This window comes from Plectropomus leopardus, chromosome 15, assembly GCF_026936395.1.
Source record: "Plectropomus leopardus strain MGB_pleo_1.0 chromosome 15, ASM2693639v1, whole genome shotgun sequence".
NCBI lineage: Eukaryota > Metazoa > Chordata > Actinopteri > Perciformes > Serranidae > Plectropomus > Plectropomus leopardus.
The window spans coordinates 9,557,223-9,577,456 of NC_142190.1; the positions used below are offsets into that span (position 1 = coordinate 9,557,223).

Consider the following 20,234-nt stretch of genomic DNA (forward strand, 5'->3'; position numbering starts at 1 on the left):
ACTTAACACTTAGATGTAAAGTACACGTAAATTAAGATTTGTTCAGAGAATCTGTTTCCAAAATTATTTTAAGTAAGATCTTGTTAGATTTTACTGTGTATCGTAAGCAGGTATTTGTGATTCCATCAGTGCTTTCACTATTTTTCTCCACACAGAATACAAAGTGCACAACCACCCTCTCCTGCCCCAGCATGCCCCAGCAGTGCTGAAGTTAAAGAGAAGGTCATGTCAAGGTTATGTCGCTGAGAGGGAACTTAAACTTTGGTACCGATTGAGCTACATGCCACACAAACTTTGCTTGGTCCGGCTCGATTTGACGTGACATAATGTAAACAAAAACATACATTCAAGGTGTTTTTCCTTTACATCTAGCGACTGCTATACTGCCTTAACCTCAACCTGCTCGCCCATTGCATCAACTCACTCTTCAGCCGTGTTGAGTCTACCATTGGCATAATATTGATGGAATTTTAAATCAACCTCACACCAAAACACAAGCCAAAGCTTTGGGGAATGACAAGCGGTGCAGAAACACAAGTAGCCCTGAGTACGTCCACAGACGTTACCTGATAAAGTTGCTACACAAAACAGGAGACACTGTTGACGAGCTGAGGCAGCTGGAGAGAAAATGGAAGAATGTTGTTTCGACAATCAGTGGGGTGCTTTGACAGTCGCTGCTGTGCTATTCTTTGCAACCATGGAGTTTCTATTGTTCCCATTCCCTTGACTGTTGCTGGTGTTATCAAAGCCTTTTCTCATCTTGGTGTGAGAGATGATCCTTTATTCTGGACAAAAATGGAATGTTTTATTCGATCTTTCATCTGGGTAAAGGACTGAATTCACTGTTACCATGTACTGAAAGTAATACTGAAGCAAAACAAACGCAGCAAAAGTCCTGCTCTGACTTAAACCTCCTAAGGTATCCCACTACGAAAATCTCAAATGAGGGGACGTGAAGAACAAATGGTTTTCTACTCATCAAATATACCAAATTCTATATGAGGGAGTGGGAGCATCTGTTTGCAGTGGATTGTCATACTTAATAATTACTACTAATTAACAGTATCATATTAATTAAGTCATTCATCTTGGCAAGACACCACAGGTAAAAACAGTTTTTGCACATACTGGTCAAATTTTTTTGGGGGCTATTTTGCTTCCATAACATATGTTTTTTCAGAATTATACAAAGAAAATGTCCAAAAATACACATTTTGGTGTTATTTTAGGTCAAATGTCTGTTCTGGAAATGTATGCAAAAAGCACTATCTAATTAGATAATGCCTCATTTTCATATCTAAACATAAAATTTTAGAAAACAAAAAACAATTGTTTTAATCTAAGTAATGAGCTAGGGAAGTTTTAAGATGATATCTGTAAGTTAAATCTTTTTACCCTTTTTAGTGTCTTATTTTTGTCTTAAAATGTACAGAATTTTATAATACATATCTTTTATTAAACACAAAAGTGAAGAAATGTGTGATACAAAATGAATTGTGTTATTGTAAGAAATCAACTGGAGATGTTTTGTGGTAATTAGTTAAAAGTGAATCCCATTCAGTTGTAGTGTCCTATGCTCCAAAAATGAATGGAATTCTGCAATACCTATCTTTAAAGGGTATTTTCTAAAAATGTGTTTTTTTTCTTGGTTTGAGCCAAAATCCCCACTTCAATAGAACTTACAGTACATACACTAAACTTTCCAATTGCATTTGTTTTGATATGCTTAAGGTGTGTATAAAGGGATTTGTTTGTGTATCATTTAAAGCATGATCTATAGAACATTTTATTTCTTGAACATGACAAAATATTTTATGGCTGGTAACAGTATTTTCTGTTTTATAGTGATAAAAGACCAACATAGCACAAATTCCCTTTGTAAAAACGTTTGGCTCTGATATATCGACAAAATAAGCAAGAATTTTGAACCTGGCTTTATCCAATGTTTAAAATTTTATTCTGAAAAGGCACCCAAATTAGAAAATAAATAAAACATAAAAATTTGGAAAACTTTTAATTAATAACAAAATTATTGTCTTTATGTCAGTAATCAACTGGTGAAGTTTCATGCATAGTCTTTATCTTAAATTTTTTATTTTTATTCACCCAGGCTGTGTCTCCCCCTAAGTGTTTTTTTTTTATATTATATTATATCCTTCATTGAAATGTTAGACTGTCTCTAAAGTGCATGTGTGAAGTGCATTCATTATAAGGAAATATGCCAATCAAATAAAAGCAGGATTTGTTCACCAGCAGTGCTATATAAAATGACATTTTTGGCAATACTTCATAGCTTAATTAACCTGAAGTCCAAACTTGAATGCTTTGAGAACATTACGCCCAAGCTTGTTTACTCCAAAAATGTTATTTTGTTGAAGTTTTCCTCCATTAGATGCTGTAGATAAATACCTCTTAAGTTGAGTCATCTCACAGCAGACTGATTGCTGAGTCACAATGGTGTAATTACAGTTTTTCGATTATGATGTAAATTATTCTTGTTCTTTTCCCATTTTTATAGCCTAAATGCCCAGTTTGGTGCTTGAATTTTTAATCAGCCTTCAGACAGAGGGCCTGAGTTATGATTTCAAAGCCGGCTGTAAAGTTTCACACTGCTGTCCGACCTTCTCGGCAACAAACAACACGTGTCTGGCCATCCATCTGTCTAAATCACACCCTGCCAGTGGCCGGCTCTCAGTCTTGATGATGGACAGCAGATGGGCAAAGAGCCAAGTCTTCTGCTCAGTGGGCATGCACGAGTTTAGACAGCAACCCTTTGGTTTTGTTTCCACTCCAGGCACTACATGGCATCCTGCAACTTTTTCTTTGCTCACAACGTCATCTGACCTTGTCATCTCGGAGCCATAAACATGAAGGACGCCAGGCATCTGTAAGTTGTTTTGATAGCCTCAAGTAGTTATGTCGGAGCTTTCTTGTCTCTGCTTGATGGAAAAACACACACTGCACTGCCAGATCTGGATGCTGCTACTTCAGTGCAAATGAAATAGTATCTACAGTATGCAAGAGGGCCGTTATCATTATGCTAACTGAATTATTTGCTTTATTGTGCGCCTCACCTCATAAGCACTCAAGACGGCACTATCCATCTCCTCACAGCGGGCTGACCTTAAGGGAAAACCAAGCAGGCAACGGAGCAAAACAGCTTGCTTTGCTTATGCACATAAACATTACAGGCTTATTTAATTATGCTATCCCCTGACAATGGCCTTTTCTGCTGGCTCTTACTACACAATGCACTCCATTCCACTCACAAATTGCCCACACAGTGAGTGATTGAAATGTAAATCACCTTGTCCATCAGTATAATATACAATCAGTAAACAAACACAGTGTTTCGCTGTGTGGTAACAGCAAAAGTGTGCTTTAATTTACACATACTGACGTTCAGATTTCGAATAAAGGGAGCGATATGTAACTGGATTCTCGAAAAGGACCATGTGATTTGGTACTAATGAAAGGGGAAATGGAGACTGTTTTTTTAAGCCTCTTGAACCATTCAGAACATGACATTCGTTTTGTTATGTCATATGAACTAAAAAAAACACTCCACTCCAAAAACACTTAAAGCACTTCAATTCGGTCTATAATGTCTCAGCGTATGCAGAACATTAATATGTAGGTATGAGCTGCTTTGGCAGTGTTGTTGTCTGTTATCTAAACTATGCTAGTTAATGTAGCCCCCGGATATAGAGCTATAAATGGAGGACCCAAATTAAAACAACAATACAATTTAAATATTATGGAATGGACAAAAACTGTGGACATTTCACTAAAAACACAATCAAACAAGGCATTTAATAAATTACCCATTTGCGACATCATCACACCAATGTGTAATACAGGGCTCAAGATGGACTATGATTCCTTTACGCTTAACCCATACCTTTACTGCGTTTGTCCCTAACGGACAAGCGGTCCAGGAATTATCCGCTGCCCTGGGAGCTACTGAACTGCATACACTGTTTATAGGCATAAATTGTTTTAGTTATTGTGAAAAGCTCAAACTGCATTGCTGGCTCTAATCACTGATATAAGATAATTAGACAAATGTTGCCCTTGTCTTAAAATATTTTTTATTTGTTTACACTAATTATGTACTTTAGAATACTGCTGTTTTCTTGAAATCAAGATGAGGCATTATGGATATATGTATATTTCAACCTGTTTTCATTCTTAGGACAGGGTGATCTTTAGCATATTTTTGTGACATAACTAAAATACTGTAATCTGGTTTATATTGTAAAATGATCAGTTTAGGCTACAGAACTACTTGATTTAGTTTGGGGAAAAAAATGTTCTGGGTCAAATTAAATATATTTTTACGTAACGTTAGAACGTAACATGTCACGTGTGATGTCAGTGTGCGACAACTGTACATTCATTGTGTAATGTTATATTAAACAACACTGACCTTTGGTTTCACACGAGACTGTGTCTCCTCGATGAAAGTTTGTTTTTTACGGGGACAAAATCGCTCTATCAGTTGCTCTCAGAATTGCCGTAGATGGATTTTGACAGCCCAGCACAGCTCATTAAGACGCTAAAGGGGGGCTTTGGCATCAATATCACATGCAGACGGGTGTGACGCACTTCCATATACTTTGCACGCTTATCTGATTTAAATTCAAGAGTTTGTTCTTATATGAGATCATCTCCTTTATTAGCGTCTTATCTGCTTATATATATGGTTATTTCTTTGACTCTTAATTTGTATCTGCTCATATGACCTTAATTCTCTTATCAGCATTTTTACTTACTTATTTATGAAAATGTATTTTTGAACTTGGACCCTCATATGTTCTTTTACAAAGTGCTGTTTTATTATTGGTGCTTTAACATTCTTAGTTTTGGTTATGTCATAAGGGGGCATGGGAGGGGCCACATGGGTTTCTGACATCTTTTTTTTTATCTGGGAAGCACTTTGTGCTTAAGATTTAAAAGTGCTGTATTAATAGAGATTGTTATTGTTGTTAGTATTTGTGGCTCTTTTTAAAAAAAAAATAAAATTGCCAATATTTCAGCACTGTCACTTTTACAATCAGCATTATTTTGTCCAGTGAGCCATAATCTATGTAATTCCTGATAAAAATAACCCCAACATAAATATTCTCCTGTGTTTCTTTTGTTCTCTCTTTTGTAACAAAATGGAACCAAAAATATGAGGCCAACAATCTGAGGTACACACTGAATTGTGGATTGTGTGTACTGTTACACCCCTAGTGTACGATTACTACACTTCCAATTAATTTACTGATTGCTATCGTTTTTTCTAAGTGCAAAAAGAAAGGAAATTTATTTGGAAAATCGAGAATCTTACTAGTAAATTTTTAAAAAAAAACTAAGAACAGAAGTTTCAGATTACAACCCATCATTGTCTTGATGTTCCACACAAACAGAAAAAGCCTTGCGTCAATACTAAATGTAATGTTAAAGTGCACAGCAGAGATATCAAAGAGAAGGTGCAGTGCAGGACTGGCTGTTGCCCATTACAGTATGCAGAGAGCATGACAGCAGCAGCCCCGGCATGAAGCAGCGTGAGGCGCTGAGCCGGGTGGTCCATGTGAGCTCCCTGTTATCAGAGGCCAACAAAATGCCATGCTGCCTCTGTAGATGAGCTGATCTCCTCTTCTCGCTCTCCCAGGGAAAGGTCAGATAGCTACAGAAGAGTTTTTCTTTTTTTAATAGAATGCTAGGACATGCCAGAGGCCAAAGACATAAGGTTACAGAGGCATAAAATACATAAATCCCATCACTTTGCATCAATGAAAAGATCTAAAACTCCACATTTCAGAGGCCGAGCATTTTAATTAGCTGTCACGTGGCTTTGCTACTTAGTTTAATTTATAATATTATCTGAAGGTGAGTATTACCCACTGAGAAGATGGTGCAAATACTCATCTGTGATGTTTTCCATTGCAACATGAACCCTGACCTCTGACCTCCACTCGGCTGAATTTTGTTTAGTCTTCTTGATTTGAGAGGAATTTTACTGGGTTCACTTATTTCACGGACAGATGTACAAATAATAAGAGCACAGAAAACAGGCATTATTATTCTCACAAAAACTGAAATTTCTTGTTCGTAAGCAAACACTTCATTCACCTCCGCATCCACTTATGGCTTTTCTGGAAGGATTTAGAAGCACACAATTTCACAGATAGTGAAATTTCTGCCTTTGTGTGAGAATACTCAAGAGTTTAAGTCTTGACCCCACTCAGGGCTCTCTGCACGTTGTCATTGCATAGTAATGCTGAGTTGTAAACCAAAACATCTTAGCTGCAGACAAAATAAATGAGTTAAAAAAGCAGGAACTGACTTACGGTTTTGCAATACACAGTAACTATCAGACAACCTGTGTCTGCAGCGTGTTTCCACGCTTCTTGGTTCCTTGTGTAGTTACAGTTACTTAAACTTTTAAACTCAAAAGTGCGTTGTATGTAACATATTTTTTAATATATGTACCATAAGAAAAGCAAAAAGATATGCTGTAATATAAAGTCAGCTGCAACTGCCACCCAGTCAGTTTATGATACTTGATAATATTGACTTAATAATAATATTGTCTTAAAAAGATGAAAATAAAAAATCTTGTTTTGACGAAAGTGCAAATATGTTATTGGATTTTTTGGAGGAAGTTGGTAAATATGCATTTTCATTTGCACTTCTTATTCTCCATGCACTGAGATCATTTCCCTCTACTGACAATGCCATGCACCACAGTTTAAGTGGGTGGAAAATGTGGGAAATTGATGTCATTTAATTAGTGGAGATGGAACAGTCTACTCTATTGCAGTCCAATTTTCCCCTTTTATTCATCATAACCTGTGCAGGGAGATGATTTCCCTTCAATGACACTGCCATACATGTCATACACTAAAGTTTTAGTTGGGAAAAAGTAGCAAATTTATGCCATTTAATTAGTGGGGATGGAACACTGTTCTCTATTGCAGTCCAATTTCTGAGTTAAGCTGATGAGACACTTGAAAAAAAGGGGGAAAAAAACTTGCATAATGCAGCTCAAATATCCATGCTGATTTCTAATTTATTACGGAGCAGAAGTACTTACACTGCACCTCCAGGTATTTCTGTGCTTGGAAGTCCTTGACTGCAGGGTGGTCTACGATGCAAGCCACTGCTACTCCATCATCATCCTTACTAACAGTGAACGTCAGCCGGCTGGTTACTGTGTACATCTTGTCGTAGGTCAGCTCAACTTTAGGCTTGCCTGTGGGAAACATCAAACACAAGCAGACTTAAAAGCAGCAATACGGGTGCAGTTTGGATTTCAACTGAAATATGAAAGAGCCTCACATAGAAGGTCCATAAACTTCACTTCACTGTGGACTTGCAAGACTCAGTCAGGTTAAGTAAAAAATTCAAAACTTAACAAGCATTAGTAGACGTTAAAAGCTAAACCAAACAACTTTAATTTATACCATTATTTAACCCTCTGAAACCTGAAGCAAAATCCATTTTCTTGTGCTGCTTTTGTCAGTTTTGGGAGTTCAGGATGAGGCAGAAGAAAAAAGCAGACAGGCGTGCAAACGAAAAGCGAGCTTTAAATGCTGATGATGTCCAGAAAAACAAACAGGTTACCAAAAACACAAATTACAAATAAAGTAAGAATCAAAAACTAAACTGAAAAAAAAAAACGGAATCACTGGGAAGAACACAGGTGAAGACAGGAGCAAAACATGATGGAAACAGCAGGGGGGATAACTGGGCAGCATCACAGCAGGAATAAGAGGGCAGGATCACAGGGTGGAATCACAGACGAACTGATGAGGAACAGAGGGGAACACACAGGTATACACACACTGAGGGCGAAATCAGGAGAACCACACACAGCTGGGGAAGGTGGACACTGGAAAAGGAGGTGGAAGTTAAACCAGACATGACACATGAGAAGTGATAACACAAAATAAAACAAGAAACAGGACATAAGTAACAAGAAACGAGGAAAAAACACACAAAAAGAATCTGCGAAACAAAGTCCACAGTATAACTCCAAACCTAAGATCATGACAGCTTTAAACTGACTTTAAAAATATTCAAACCTTTGAAACTACGATTTGTTTCAAAAACATGAAAAAAGGCAATGAGCATCTTGGCAAAAAATATTCAACAAACTGAGAGAGATGAGTAGATTTAGAAAATAAAAAATGGGATAAAAGAAAAAAGCAAAGGAAAATCTATAATTACATATAATTATGTTACAGAATTATTTCAAATTGTTAAGCACTTTTTTTCAAGTCTTGTTTGCCTTGTTTTTTGTTCCAGGTGAATTTCGGGTACTTCTTACTTATTTCTTATTTACATTTTGGTAACTTCTTCCTGCTTTCTTCCAATGTTTATGAAAGGAATCGAGGTTTCAAAGGGTTAAGCTTAAACCTTTCCCTATGGTCACAACTTTGGTGTGCAGTGACCAAAATACCAGAATACAGGACTTCTTTCTCAGTGTCTTTTGCAGTTTGACTGGCTCAAAATTCTCCAAGGCAGAAGGCTAAGAGGGCCAGCCCATTCTTGCTCCAAACTTGGCAAGTGGTTAGGTTTAGGAAAAAGAGACGTCATGCACACACACACACACACACACACACACACACACACACACACACAGACATCCACACAGAAAGTGAACCCCAGACTCCTGCACAAAAGTCAATTGATTGAAGGACCCATCCACCTTCGCATGTGGATGTGCCTGGGGCCGTCAGGCCGTCCACCAGCCTAATCCTAACCATCGTGACGGTCATGTTGTTTGCCATGTGCTCATGTTTTGTAAGCATAAGGACCATGCTGCTTCATCCCAGCATGTGCATTTGTTGACATCACAGCAACAACAACCGGAGCATAAATAGCTGATGCAGAACGATACCTAAAACGTCACAGGCAGACGCAGAAGGTCACTGACAGAGCGGCACCATTTGACAAGTCGGGATGAGAATGTGCTGTGGTCTGCTACTCTATCCCCTCAGACAGAGTGCCCTGAGCCTCTGACACTGGTGCTCCGAGTGCACTCTGGCGCTCAGAGAGACTCTGAAACTCTTGTCACAATGTTTGTTACCACAGTGAAAACGTTAGTTGACTTTAGTTTGTAAATATTAAGGGGAAATTTAGTTCTTTTATAAGGCTCAGGCCCAAAACCGCTCTCTTGGCTAAGGTTCGGATCGGTCTGAACAGAAACTGCAACTTCATGTAGAGTCTGGACTGATAGTTTGGGTCTGACCATCGATCCATTCATCATCATTTTTCTGTTGTTGTTCTGGCGTTTGGCGCCTATCCCAGCTCACACTGGGTGACAGGTGGAGTACACCCAAGACATCATAACCGTCTATTATAGGATTGACACATACAAAGAGACAACCATTCACACCTACTGTAAAGGCAATTAAGAGTCTCCAATTAACCTAACCAGCATGTGTTTGGACTGTGGGATGAGGAAAACGTGGAGAAAACGTGGAGAAAACATACAAGTACATCCCCATAAAGTCATATAATCTAAACCAAATACCCTCCTGTGAGGTAGCCGTGCTCACCACTGCACCATCATTCTTTCCATTCTGCTTGCAGCTCTTTCCTGCAGTATTTTCAGCTTTAATGTCTAATTTAAACAAAAACACTAAACACAGCTCTGCTTGTTGTCTTAATCACTTGAATGACTCCTCATAGTTTGCTGGTTGGTTGGCTTCCTCCTTCAGGGCTCCATTGATTTTCAGTGTCTTTTCCAAACTTAAGTCATATAATGAAAACCGAGCTCTAGAGGTTTGGGCTGACTTCACAAAGAAAATATAAATAAAGTATGTATGCTTTTATACAAAAAAAAGATCTTTCTGAACACATAACCAAAAGTTCACATTTTGATTTCTTCCTAACTTGTTCTGAAACTCTATTTTATGCATCCTTGGTTCCTCTGGGTGTACTTTGCGAACAACTTGTTCTGTTGAAGGGTCAGTCTTCGAAGTTTTACTTGACACAATAACAAAGCTGAAACCTTTGGACACAAGGCTGCCGGGGGAAAAAAATGCTGTAAAAATGTTGAAGCCTGACAAAGACAGCCATTGTTTGGCCGCAAGTAGAATGTCTTTCTTCCACTGACCTTACAAAATATGTAGAGTGAAAGTGAGGAGGCTGTCCTTGAGAGTGGTCAGAGAAGGTGAATCAGCGAACAATTGCCTGCTGTCAGAGGCTACTGTGCGACTGTGAATCACTCATTAGGCTTTATGAAGCTAGATTTATTGTGTGGCCCCCTTTCGTGCAGCACTGCCAGATCTGAAGCCTGCAAAGTAACCCTCCTCTGATTAGTGTCTTCTCTGTAATATCACACAGACAATATGTTCTCAAAAGCAATGAAGAGGATACCTCATCATAGTCATACAAAATAAGAGGGATGGCTGCAGACAGCGCTTCACGGCGGAGTTGCAAAGAGAGATTGATTATTTTTACCCCTTTGTCCTACTTCCTAACAGTCTGTTGCACAAGTGTGTTTGTGTCCCATCAATAAAACAAATACTGGAAGCAAAAAAGTGGAAGAGCCTGCCAAGAGAAATGCTGCTACAGGAGAAAATCTGTCTTATTAATGTGAGCGCTTGCATCCATCAGTTTATATTTTAGCTGTAAAATATGTACTAAGAGCACATTCTCTACCCACTCCTGCATTGCAGCTCAGCCACTGTGGTGATACCGTCACCGTGGTGACAGCTGTCTCTTTGGATGCCGGCAAAAGCAAACCTGTGTGATGTGCCTGGTGTAAAGGAACAGGTTGTCATGAATAAATACCACTAGAGGCTTCAGATTCATGAAAGCACCTGAAGCGGGGACCTGAAGGGGTCTGCTCAAATCAAAATGTCTTTTGAGATGCATGAAACAGTGGTGAAGAGACGTCTTTATTCAAATCCCGTGTCTCTGGATCTCTTGCTTTGCAGCTTAGGAAATTCATTGTAAAATTATATTACTTTTCAACAGAAGCTAAGTGTCAGAGGGTTTGAAACCTGTACAAAGGCAAGGAGCGAAGGGAGACATCAAAATAATGTAAAATTACCATAAATGGTAATGTGGTTTAGATGAGCAATGAGCCTTCGTTTTTAAGCTCTGCCCCTCCTTTCTTTAACCCTGTAAAAGCTGAGAAAACTGGCTTAATCTCTTTCAAAACAATGGGGGGGCCATGAGCAACTTCACAAGAAATTACCCAAAATTAGCAAGTAATTAGTAAGTAGTTACAAGAAAATTACCTGAAAATTAGCACACAAAAAAGAAAAAAAAAATCCTAAAAAGTAAAATATTAATTAAAAATAAAAATAAATTCTAATTAACTTTAAACATATAATTATATTGGAATTATTATTTTCTAATAAGTATTTAAATTCTTTTTTTTTTTTTTTTTATCTCTGTCTCTGTCTCTTTGCTCTGTCTTTTTTTTTTCCAGTTCATTTTCTTGTCACCCGTTCCTAAATTCTTGCAATTTGTGGAACACCTCTTACCAAGTTGCTTGTTGCCTTTTTAGCCAGGTAAGAGAAATCAAACCAGTTTGCTCAGATTTCAAAGGTATAAATGCTTCCAAAAGGCATCCAAACATAACACACAAAACTGAGCTTTCCATGTTTTAAAGGGTTAACCATTTGCCATTACCAAAACTGTACAACTTGACCATTTCTAAAAATATATGTAACAAATCCTGAGTTTCACTGGAACACTATGTGTGACAAAATGGGAACTACACTTTGAGAGGCAAATTTGGGTTTCTTGTCCTTCCTTGCCTGGATCTTCAAATGACCGCAGAGCAGCTGCTCGCTCACGATCCGTGTGTGCGAGGTAAAGATAAAACAAATGAATCCTTCTGTGCACACTGTAGCCCAAGACGTGGCTGGCGCACATTCCTTGAGGACGGCAGAGGAGACAGAGTGGTCTCATAAGATGGACATCTGACAGAACTCCAAATGTGCTGCATCAAATATTAATCTGCTCAAGTAGAGACAATGTAGCTCTGGAGGGAAACACACATGCACACACGGACCCATTGTTTTCTATTGAAGCCCACTCACTGGAGGAATCATACTTGGTTGATGCACATCGCTGCATTAGGAAACACCCAGAGTCGGCATGCAGCAGCACTCCACAAAGCAATTTAATCACATTGTCTCCCTGGGTTGGCACATCTCAGCTAATGTACCTTAACTACTTTTTCTGTGTGTATGGCTCGTCCAGTGTGTGCAAGTAATACAGGTCCAATCACTTGATGCTACGTGATAAAGACAGTGTGTGTTGCCCTTTGGTCCTCATGTACAGCTAGTTTTCTCGATCCGTGTCTATATATCCTGCAGTTTCAGCACAGGCCTGAGCACCGGAAAGCAGCAGAGCGGTATATCCAGGCATGCTCAGAAAAAAATGGGGTGCTGGAAAATTGGTGACATAATGACTGCCTGTAGGGCTACTGGACAAACTAATATACCTGGCAAGCTAACCACTGAAATGCTAGTCAGGAACATGCTAGCACTTGTCACAATGAAGCTGTTTGTTGGGCAACGACAGTTTACTTAAGGGACGCATGTATGCCAACATGTAACAGAGCACAGTTATATTCAAGTAGAGCTAGTTTAGGGGCCCTTCATGCTGCTTTTAAAGAAGGCGAAAGCAGCAGAGACTTAATTCTGATTGTCTGTTGCTTCCATTGAGAAACAACTACCACTGGTGCTAAGAAACTGAAATAAATCAAGTCACTGTGGTGTCCCATATTGTCTGAATTAGAGATCTGATTCTTGGAGTTTTGGCCCAACTCGACCCGCCGGGGCTCACAGTGGGCCAGGCTGTATTTTCTCTATATACCTCCAGGCTTGAATCGAGTTGGGTTCTTGCCCATGTACTGGTCTTTTTTTGTGTTTAAATGCTTACCAGTCATTCTGCCCTTCTTTTAGTTTTGAATTATTTCTTTTACTAAATCAGAACTAGAAAAGCCCTTAAAAAGTGAAGTGAGTATTGATGAATTAGTGAAACTCTCCATATTTAAAAAAAAAACGTAACGCTGCGTTAAGCACTTAGAGCATTCTGAGAGAGTAACTTTTAACTAATAGCTATTTAATATTCTGTCAACTATCTAATTGATTAATGGATTGATTGTTTCACCTGTATGGGTATTGATTGTTGGATAGTTTAATTTTTGATAAAACATCATATTTTATAAACTTTTTGTATTCTTTTTATGCAAAAATTCTTAATTTGTAAAGTAACTTAAGCTTTCAGATAAACTTAATGAAGTAAGATGTTTTCCTCTGAAATGTTGTGGAGTAAAAGTACAAAGTGGCACAAAAAGAAAGTCCTCGAGTAAAGTTCAGGCACCTCAAATTCTACTTAAGTACAGTACTTTAGTAAATGTACTTGGTTAGATTCCACCACTGTGAATAGCCAAAGGTAATGTTCCTGTGATCACTGATTTCACTGAATCTCCTAAGTATTGTAGTCAAATGACATGTAGCTTTCGTGTCATAACAGAAAATTATAAAGTGAACTAAAAATGCACTGAGTAGAGTGCAAATCTCCACCGGGAGGCAAACGTGGCCACTCTAGACAATTCTTGTAATTCCAGACGCTGAAATGTGTTTCACAAGAGCCAATACAAACATGCGCCTCGTCTATTTTTCACGTGTCATGTTGCACAGAGCAGATCTACTTTTTCTGCCAATAGGTACTGTATGTGAAATGCAGACAGAGTCTAAGCTATTTATGAGGATGAATGTATCTTTAATAACTAAAACACAGCCACAAATCTTTGATCCACATCCTCCATACCTGGACTTTTAACATTTTTTTTAACTTTGTCTGTGGGCTGCAGCACGACAAGGTGCAAATGAACAAACTAACAAATTAAAATTGACCAAAAAAGAAATGAGTATGTAACCTAAAAGCTGGAAGCACAAATATTAAGGACAAATTATGATAAATGAAAAAATCAAAATAAATGAGGAGATGGCAGTCAACGACAGAATAAAAAACAGCCAATAAATCTGTTTTTTTCAACCATTTTGAATCACCTCAACCACAAGAGCTTGTTTTAGTATTTTCAAAACTTTATGTCTAAATATTTGTGTACATGTAATAATGTTTCCTATTATCCTGCCACAGGACGGTCAAAGTGATACTTGTCTTTGCTTTATTTCATGTAAGAGCTCATATAAATGAATATAACAAAAGTAAAATAAATAAAATAAATCTAGCTATCCAATCCAATGTGTTTACTCTTAAAGATCACTAACGCTGCTGTTACACTTACTCTGCAGTGAACACAGCATCTCCTTTAAAAGGGATCCTGCCACAGCGTCTCCATACAAAACCATCTCCATGCAGCATGTTTTTATTTTTTAGTGCGCCATGACTTTATTTCTTTTTAGGAATATTTTCCTCCTTAACTGAGTATTCACCACCTCTTAACCTGAGTTTTTGAGTGATATACTTTTTTTGTTGAAAGGCAAAAAAATGATTTGTATAACACTAGATGCCCCGTCGACCCCGACGCCCATGCTGTTTTCTCACACTTGTCAGGAATGGATTGCCATTTGCAGATTAGACTCGGCACTCTTTGAAGTTCTAAAATTGATAGATGCAATTTTTTGCCATAGCACAATATTCAGTGGTACTTAAAGGCTCACCGGTCACAAGACTGCATTTGGAGCACGCCATTTGCTTTTATCCATTTTCGCCGCAGGTGAAAAGGTGCTACTAGCTGAAACGGATAAAACAATGGTGGGCCCATTTAGAAAATCCATCTTTTCTCATTTTACATAAATACGGTCTTTGTGAGTACAACTTACCTGACACTGCTGCCATTTTAATGCTAGCTCTTTCGTAAACTGTGTCAAATAACTGCACAGTTTGTTTGGTCGACACTGCAGCGATGTTGTGAAAAAGAAAGCTGGTACTGCACTGCTGATGCTGCAAGTGTGAAAAACAAAGGAGTGCGAGGGAATGAAAGATGGAAAGAAAAAGAATGGCTGAGGGTGCCAGAGCTCTGACACTAGGGCAAAATTACTTAAATTACCTTCGGCTGTGGCTTCTTGCCTGGAAGACTTATTTCTAATTAAACGTCCCCAGAATTTAACTTAATTACCTGGAGGGATAATCAGCCTCTCTTAAATATCATTTAAAGGTTGCAATTGTCATGCTTGCCAATGTAAATCCAACTATCTCTCTTAATATGCGCAGACCCATTATCTCACTATTATCTCCCTATCTTTTCTTTTACTATTATCCTGATTTTTGGTGATTTATCAACATATGCCCTGGCACCTGATATTTCTAGCTCTTATTCTTAGACTGCAGGGAAAGTCATGAAAAGAAGGAGTTGTAGCAGTGCTGGATCTAGCTGTGCGGGTCATTCTTTTCTGCTCTTTCAAGACGGAAGAAAGAAGGACGGGTTTAAAAAAAGAAAAGCCAGTAGGTAGGGCACTTCATTGACTGACAGGGACCAGAACAGCCATTAGCCTCAAGTCTTATGAGACAACCGCAGGGTGATTTCAATTACCCTGCTCTCCCCCAGCAGGAAGACTCCACAAGTGGATAAGAGAATATTTTGGGCAAAGTGAAGGGATTGAAGTGTAGGGACATTTTATTTAACTCGAAGCCACTCCCTCACCGCTCCACAAGAATGTGGTCAAAGGATGATGGTGATGGAAACATAAAGGATGCACAGGAAAAGAGGACCAACTGAGTTTGTATGTTGGGATCTACAAAACACAAAAGTACCACTTGACCTTCCGCTGCTTCTCAGTGACATCCATCTTAATATAAACATTTTAGTTGATTCATTTTTTTCATCATTTTTAAAAAATTTTTAAATCTATATATTTTCAGATTTCTACATTGAGTGCTTTTACTCTGAATACTTTATGTACATGTTCTTGATTATGCTGAATTACTTTTACTTTTCAATGAAGGACTTTCACTTGTAACATAGTATTTTGACAGTGTAGTATAAGTACTTTTACTTGAATAAAGGAGCTAAATACTTGTCTACCACTGGCTATTCAATACTTACAATCTAAGCATTGCCACTGTACACACTGGTCGGCAGAAACAAGAAGACTTGAGAGAACGTCATTCAACTGTAATTTTTTTTGTGGTGTTAACAGCTACAGTAGTTTTGAGACGATCCGTGACCTTGGCACAATGGAACAATCTCAGATTTGAGCTGACCACTAAGGGTTTAATGTGCTGCAGTGTAGAGGTGAAGCTGCTCAGGGCCTTCTACACAACTTCTGATTAGGACCTTTGTTTCAAAGTCTTTACAAAGCTCGCCGTCTGGGCTCTGAGGTGGAGCTGCCTGGCAGGAGGCCTGTTCACCCCTGAGCTCTGCTCAGACTTCTAAAGCTCAGCTACCTTTGATGAAGGCATGAAAGTTGTCACAGTGCCAACAGGCTCTGGCCACCACTGCACATCCACATTGCTTTAATGGAAACTATTCAAAGTCGCAGCAGAGCTCCATTTAAAAAGCAACAGCATTGATGCAAGCACTAAATAGGGAAAGCCAGCAAGGAAAGAAAGAGACTGACCCTAAAATTGGTTCATTTATATTCATGGCATAAGGGCTTAAAAGATGCATACGTGCATGCAAAAGTTGCAATTTAGCAACCCTTAAAAGTTAAATGTGCACACCTACAGAAACTTGTGTACAGGCACATTTTGGAAACCATGGCAATTGCATCACCAGTAGCAAAAAGTGTTGAAATAAAGATGGATTTTCACTCCATGTCTATACAATAATTCATGATGACCTTTAAGGCCTAAAAACAAGGTGTTTTTTTGTTAGTTTGTGCAACAAACCATGTCTGAAATGCCACGCACCCTATGAAGTGTGTCATTTGGTGCATACCAAAATTGCTTTGGCCTATAGCAGCTTTATCCATTTCCAGGTTTTTCCCTCTGTGGAACAACACCACTGATAAGGCACACTGCACTTTAAAAGCAAATGCTCAGTAAGGGCATCGAGCTCCAGTGTCCCCTGAAACCCACCATCGGGGCCTGTGCTATTTGGCATCGACTTGATATATCTAAGCATTTCCTCTTCCTGAAATAGTACGGCTCTCTGCGTTTGTGGTGTTTTCGGCTGCTGTGACATGCTGCCCCTCAAGACATTTTGTCTCATTGGTTTAGCTATTATTTAATTATCAACTATAGCAATTGACCTCAAGTGTTATTAATATTGCCAGCTATCTTTAGCCCTTTGAAAGCTGGATTGCCATCACTTTTCTTGTGCTGAGGTGAGATGCCTTTCGGAAGTCATTTCAACCCTCTGAAACCTGCACAATTGGATTTGATTTCTTTTGAAACATGGAGGAAAAGGCAAAGAGCAAGGTGGCAAAAAATGCCCCACAAAGGGAAATTAGTTTAAGGTGCTGAGAAAATGACCTTAAAATTAGTTTTAGAAAAGGGAAAAAAAATATAATTTTCAGCTTTTGTATTAACAATGTGTTGTTTAATTTCAGGTAATTTTCTTTTTACTATCTAATTTCTAAAAGTTAAAAAAACTTAAATTTAAAAAACTTTCTTGCTGATCTTTGGGCCACTTCTCGTTAAGTTGATCATAGCCTTTGACCCATGTTTTTGAGAGAAATCAAACCTATTTGTTCAGGCTTCACTGGATAATTTCAGATTCAATTTCAAGTCCAAAGTCAAAGTCAAGTCCATATTGGTCTGATCCATGTTTAGATAACTTCTTCTTTCTTGTCTTCTTTCTTATCTTTTGCATGTTTTGGTCGAGGAAAGCTAGAAAATTCTACTCTTATCTTAGATTATCAATCAGAGGACAGGAGAAACAGTACACGGTTCTTTTTTTTCCTTTGCTTTATGTGGAATGTACGAATGGTGCCACGGTTTTTCAAAGCGAGGGGAAAATTGGACACAGGAGTAGTTTTCTTTCTTTGAGGAGTCACATCATGGCCCTTTTTCTTTGGTTCATGGAGCTCAATGTGTTTGTCACACAGAGGTTTTCTTTGTACAGATAACCAAAAGAAAAAAGTAGCCAGAAGAGTGAATATTTGTGAAAGGAACTTTAACTCCCATCTTCTGCACTACATAAGTGCCTCATTGTGTTAAAAGAGGACATTTCTTGATTGATGATTGTGATTGCATGCTGAGTCGACCTACCTGGAAGCTCTTTATCTCCCTTCATCCATCTGATGGTGGCGGCAGGCTTACTGCTCATGGCAGTGCAGGTCATCTCTGTCTCATTGCCCTCGCTCAGGACCTCATCCCGGGCCTCGATGATGGGGTTACCTGGAGGAACTGCAGCAGGACACACAAACAGAACTCTGTAAACACTGAGGGAATAGAGTACTTCTACACTCTGAGCACGACATGATGACAACACATCACAGCTGACATACTGTAGAGGGCTTTTTAGGTTTGACATTTTTAAAGTAGGTCACATGACAATTAGAAAAGTGCAGAACACCCATAATCCAGGGCAAAAATGTCCATGTCCAAATCACTGAATTATTGCAATACTTGCTTTATAGACACCTTATGTGAAGTTCATTTATATACATAAAAAATCATGCTATGCAAGCATGCAAAAAAGAAAACTCAGTATCATATTAAATTTATCAACTATTATCAGTGCAGCATACATAGTTTGATATTGACAGTTTGATATGAAAAAATCCAAGTTACTTTTGGCAAAAATACTGCTATTGTTGCAAATTACAGTCCTCAGCCCAGTCATCAGAAGAAAATTGGCACTGTATGTTTCCGCATAGCACAGATACATTACGTTTCTATGTTTCATAAGTATCATACCAACGTTTCTAAAGTAATGTAGTTCAGATAACATGCATATGACCTTAGTTTCTTATCAGGAGGAGAAGGGGATGGTTGATGTTCTGAGATCTATAGGGAAAACTTGCTGCCAAGCAGCAGACCACTTTTTTTTCACAACACACGAAATTCCCAGCAGTGTTTTTGGTGGCAACAACAACATATTTTTAAGGTGTTTGCACATTTCCAGTGTTGGATGTTGTGACAAAAACGGGGTATTTTCAAGGTGAAGCCAGCACATGTCCAGTAGTGGCTGTGGCAACAACAACTCAGCACTTTTAAGGTGACAACAGCACATTTCCACCATTTTTTGCTGCAACAATAATCAGGTATTCATAAGGCAACATCATTAAATTTCCCTGCAGTGGCTGGGGTGACAAAAAGTGGGTATTTTTAGGGTGACATCGGCACATTTCCAGCATTCATGGTTTAAAGAAACACACAATGCCAATATTTACTCTTGCAACTGGGGTAAAATCCAAGTGCAATCCAATGCAAGGAATTTTCTCTTGGTAGGAAAAACAGCCAAACCTATATGATATGATTACAAAAACCTATAAAACTGCAAAACCCCAAGTCATAATACACAATCTGCTTTCAAATTTCTTTGCTGTCTGTGGTAAAAATTGTATACTTTTCATACAGTGATCTAAATAAAGCAGTGTGTGTGCACTCTACAGTAAATAGAAGAAAACAACCCAAATAGATGATTGATTAGTTGTCAGCTGATATCCCAATGATATGTTTATAATTTCGGACCTTCCCATACACTCACTAGTCACATCACTTCATGAGGCTCTTCTTCTTAACTCATAGTGATATTTAAAAAACACCCATAAAGCACACAGTTACTGTATTTTGTAGTTGCCTCCTCAGGCTTTGGTTGAATGCTTTTCATGAGTATGTGAAGAGGACACTTTTAAACTAAAACAGGATGATGCAGCTCTTTAACAAGCTTGTCTGCGATGAAAGTTAATGACAGCTGAACTTAGCATCAATCAGAGTGTCATCGGGAAAAAAAACTGCTTTCATCATTCAATAAACTCTGTGCAGAGTTTAATTCTGTTCATTGTTCTTATAAAGTAACCTGATTGGCTCTTGCTTAAAGAGGTCGTGTAACTTTAACTCTCTCCCACATACACTGGTGAAGGAATGCATACTTAACATACAAGGGCTGGTGATTCAATAATCTTTCAGTGAGCGCATCATTACAACGTGGTCATCTCGTGGAAATTCATTTCCGCGATTGCACTGAGCATCAATTGGTTTTATGTGATTTCACACACATTTGTGCCATATCGATATTGGAAAAAATATCCATAGTTATGATGATATGGATTTTAGTATGTTGTGCAGATATCATCTTACCCTAATGCATACTACTGACACCACAGGCACTGAAGTGAAACCTTGCATGC

General features: G+C 38.4%; 1 protein-coding gene across 5 annotated transcripts in view; it reads right to left on the reverse strand.

Annotated features, from left to right (window-relative positions):
* Positions 1 to 20,234, reverse strand: part of cadm1a (cell adhesion molecule 1a) — a 444,596-nt gene that overhangs the window by 75,318 nt on the left and 349,044 nt on the right. For all 5 annotated transcript variants that reach the window (XM_042499347.2, XM_088088619.1, XM_042499348.2 and 2 more), the window contains 2 exons: positions 18,148 to 18,285; positions 7,085 to 7,243 (listed from right to left, as the gene is read on the reverse strand). In XM_042499347.2, coding sequence (XP_042355281.1) covers positions 7,085 to 7,243; positions 18,148 to 18,285 — 297 coding nt within the window. The remainder of the gene's footprint in view (positions 1 to 7,084; positions 7,244 to 18,147; positions 18,286 to 20,234) is intronic.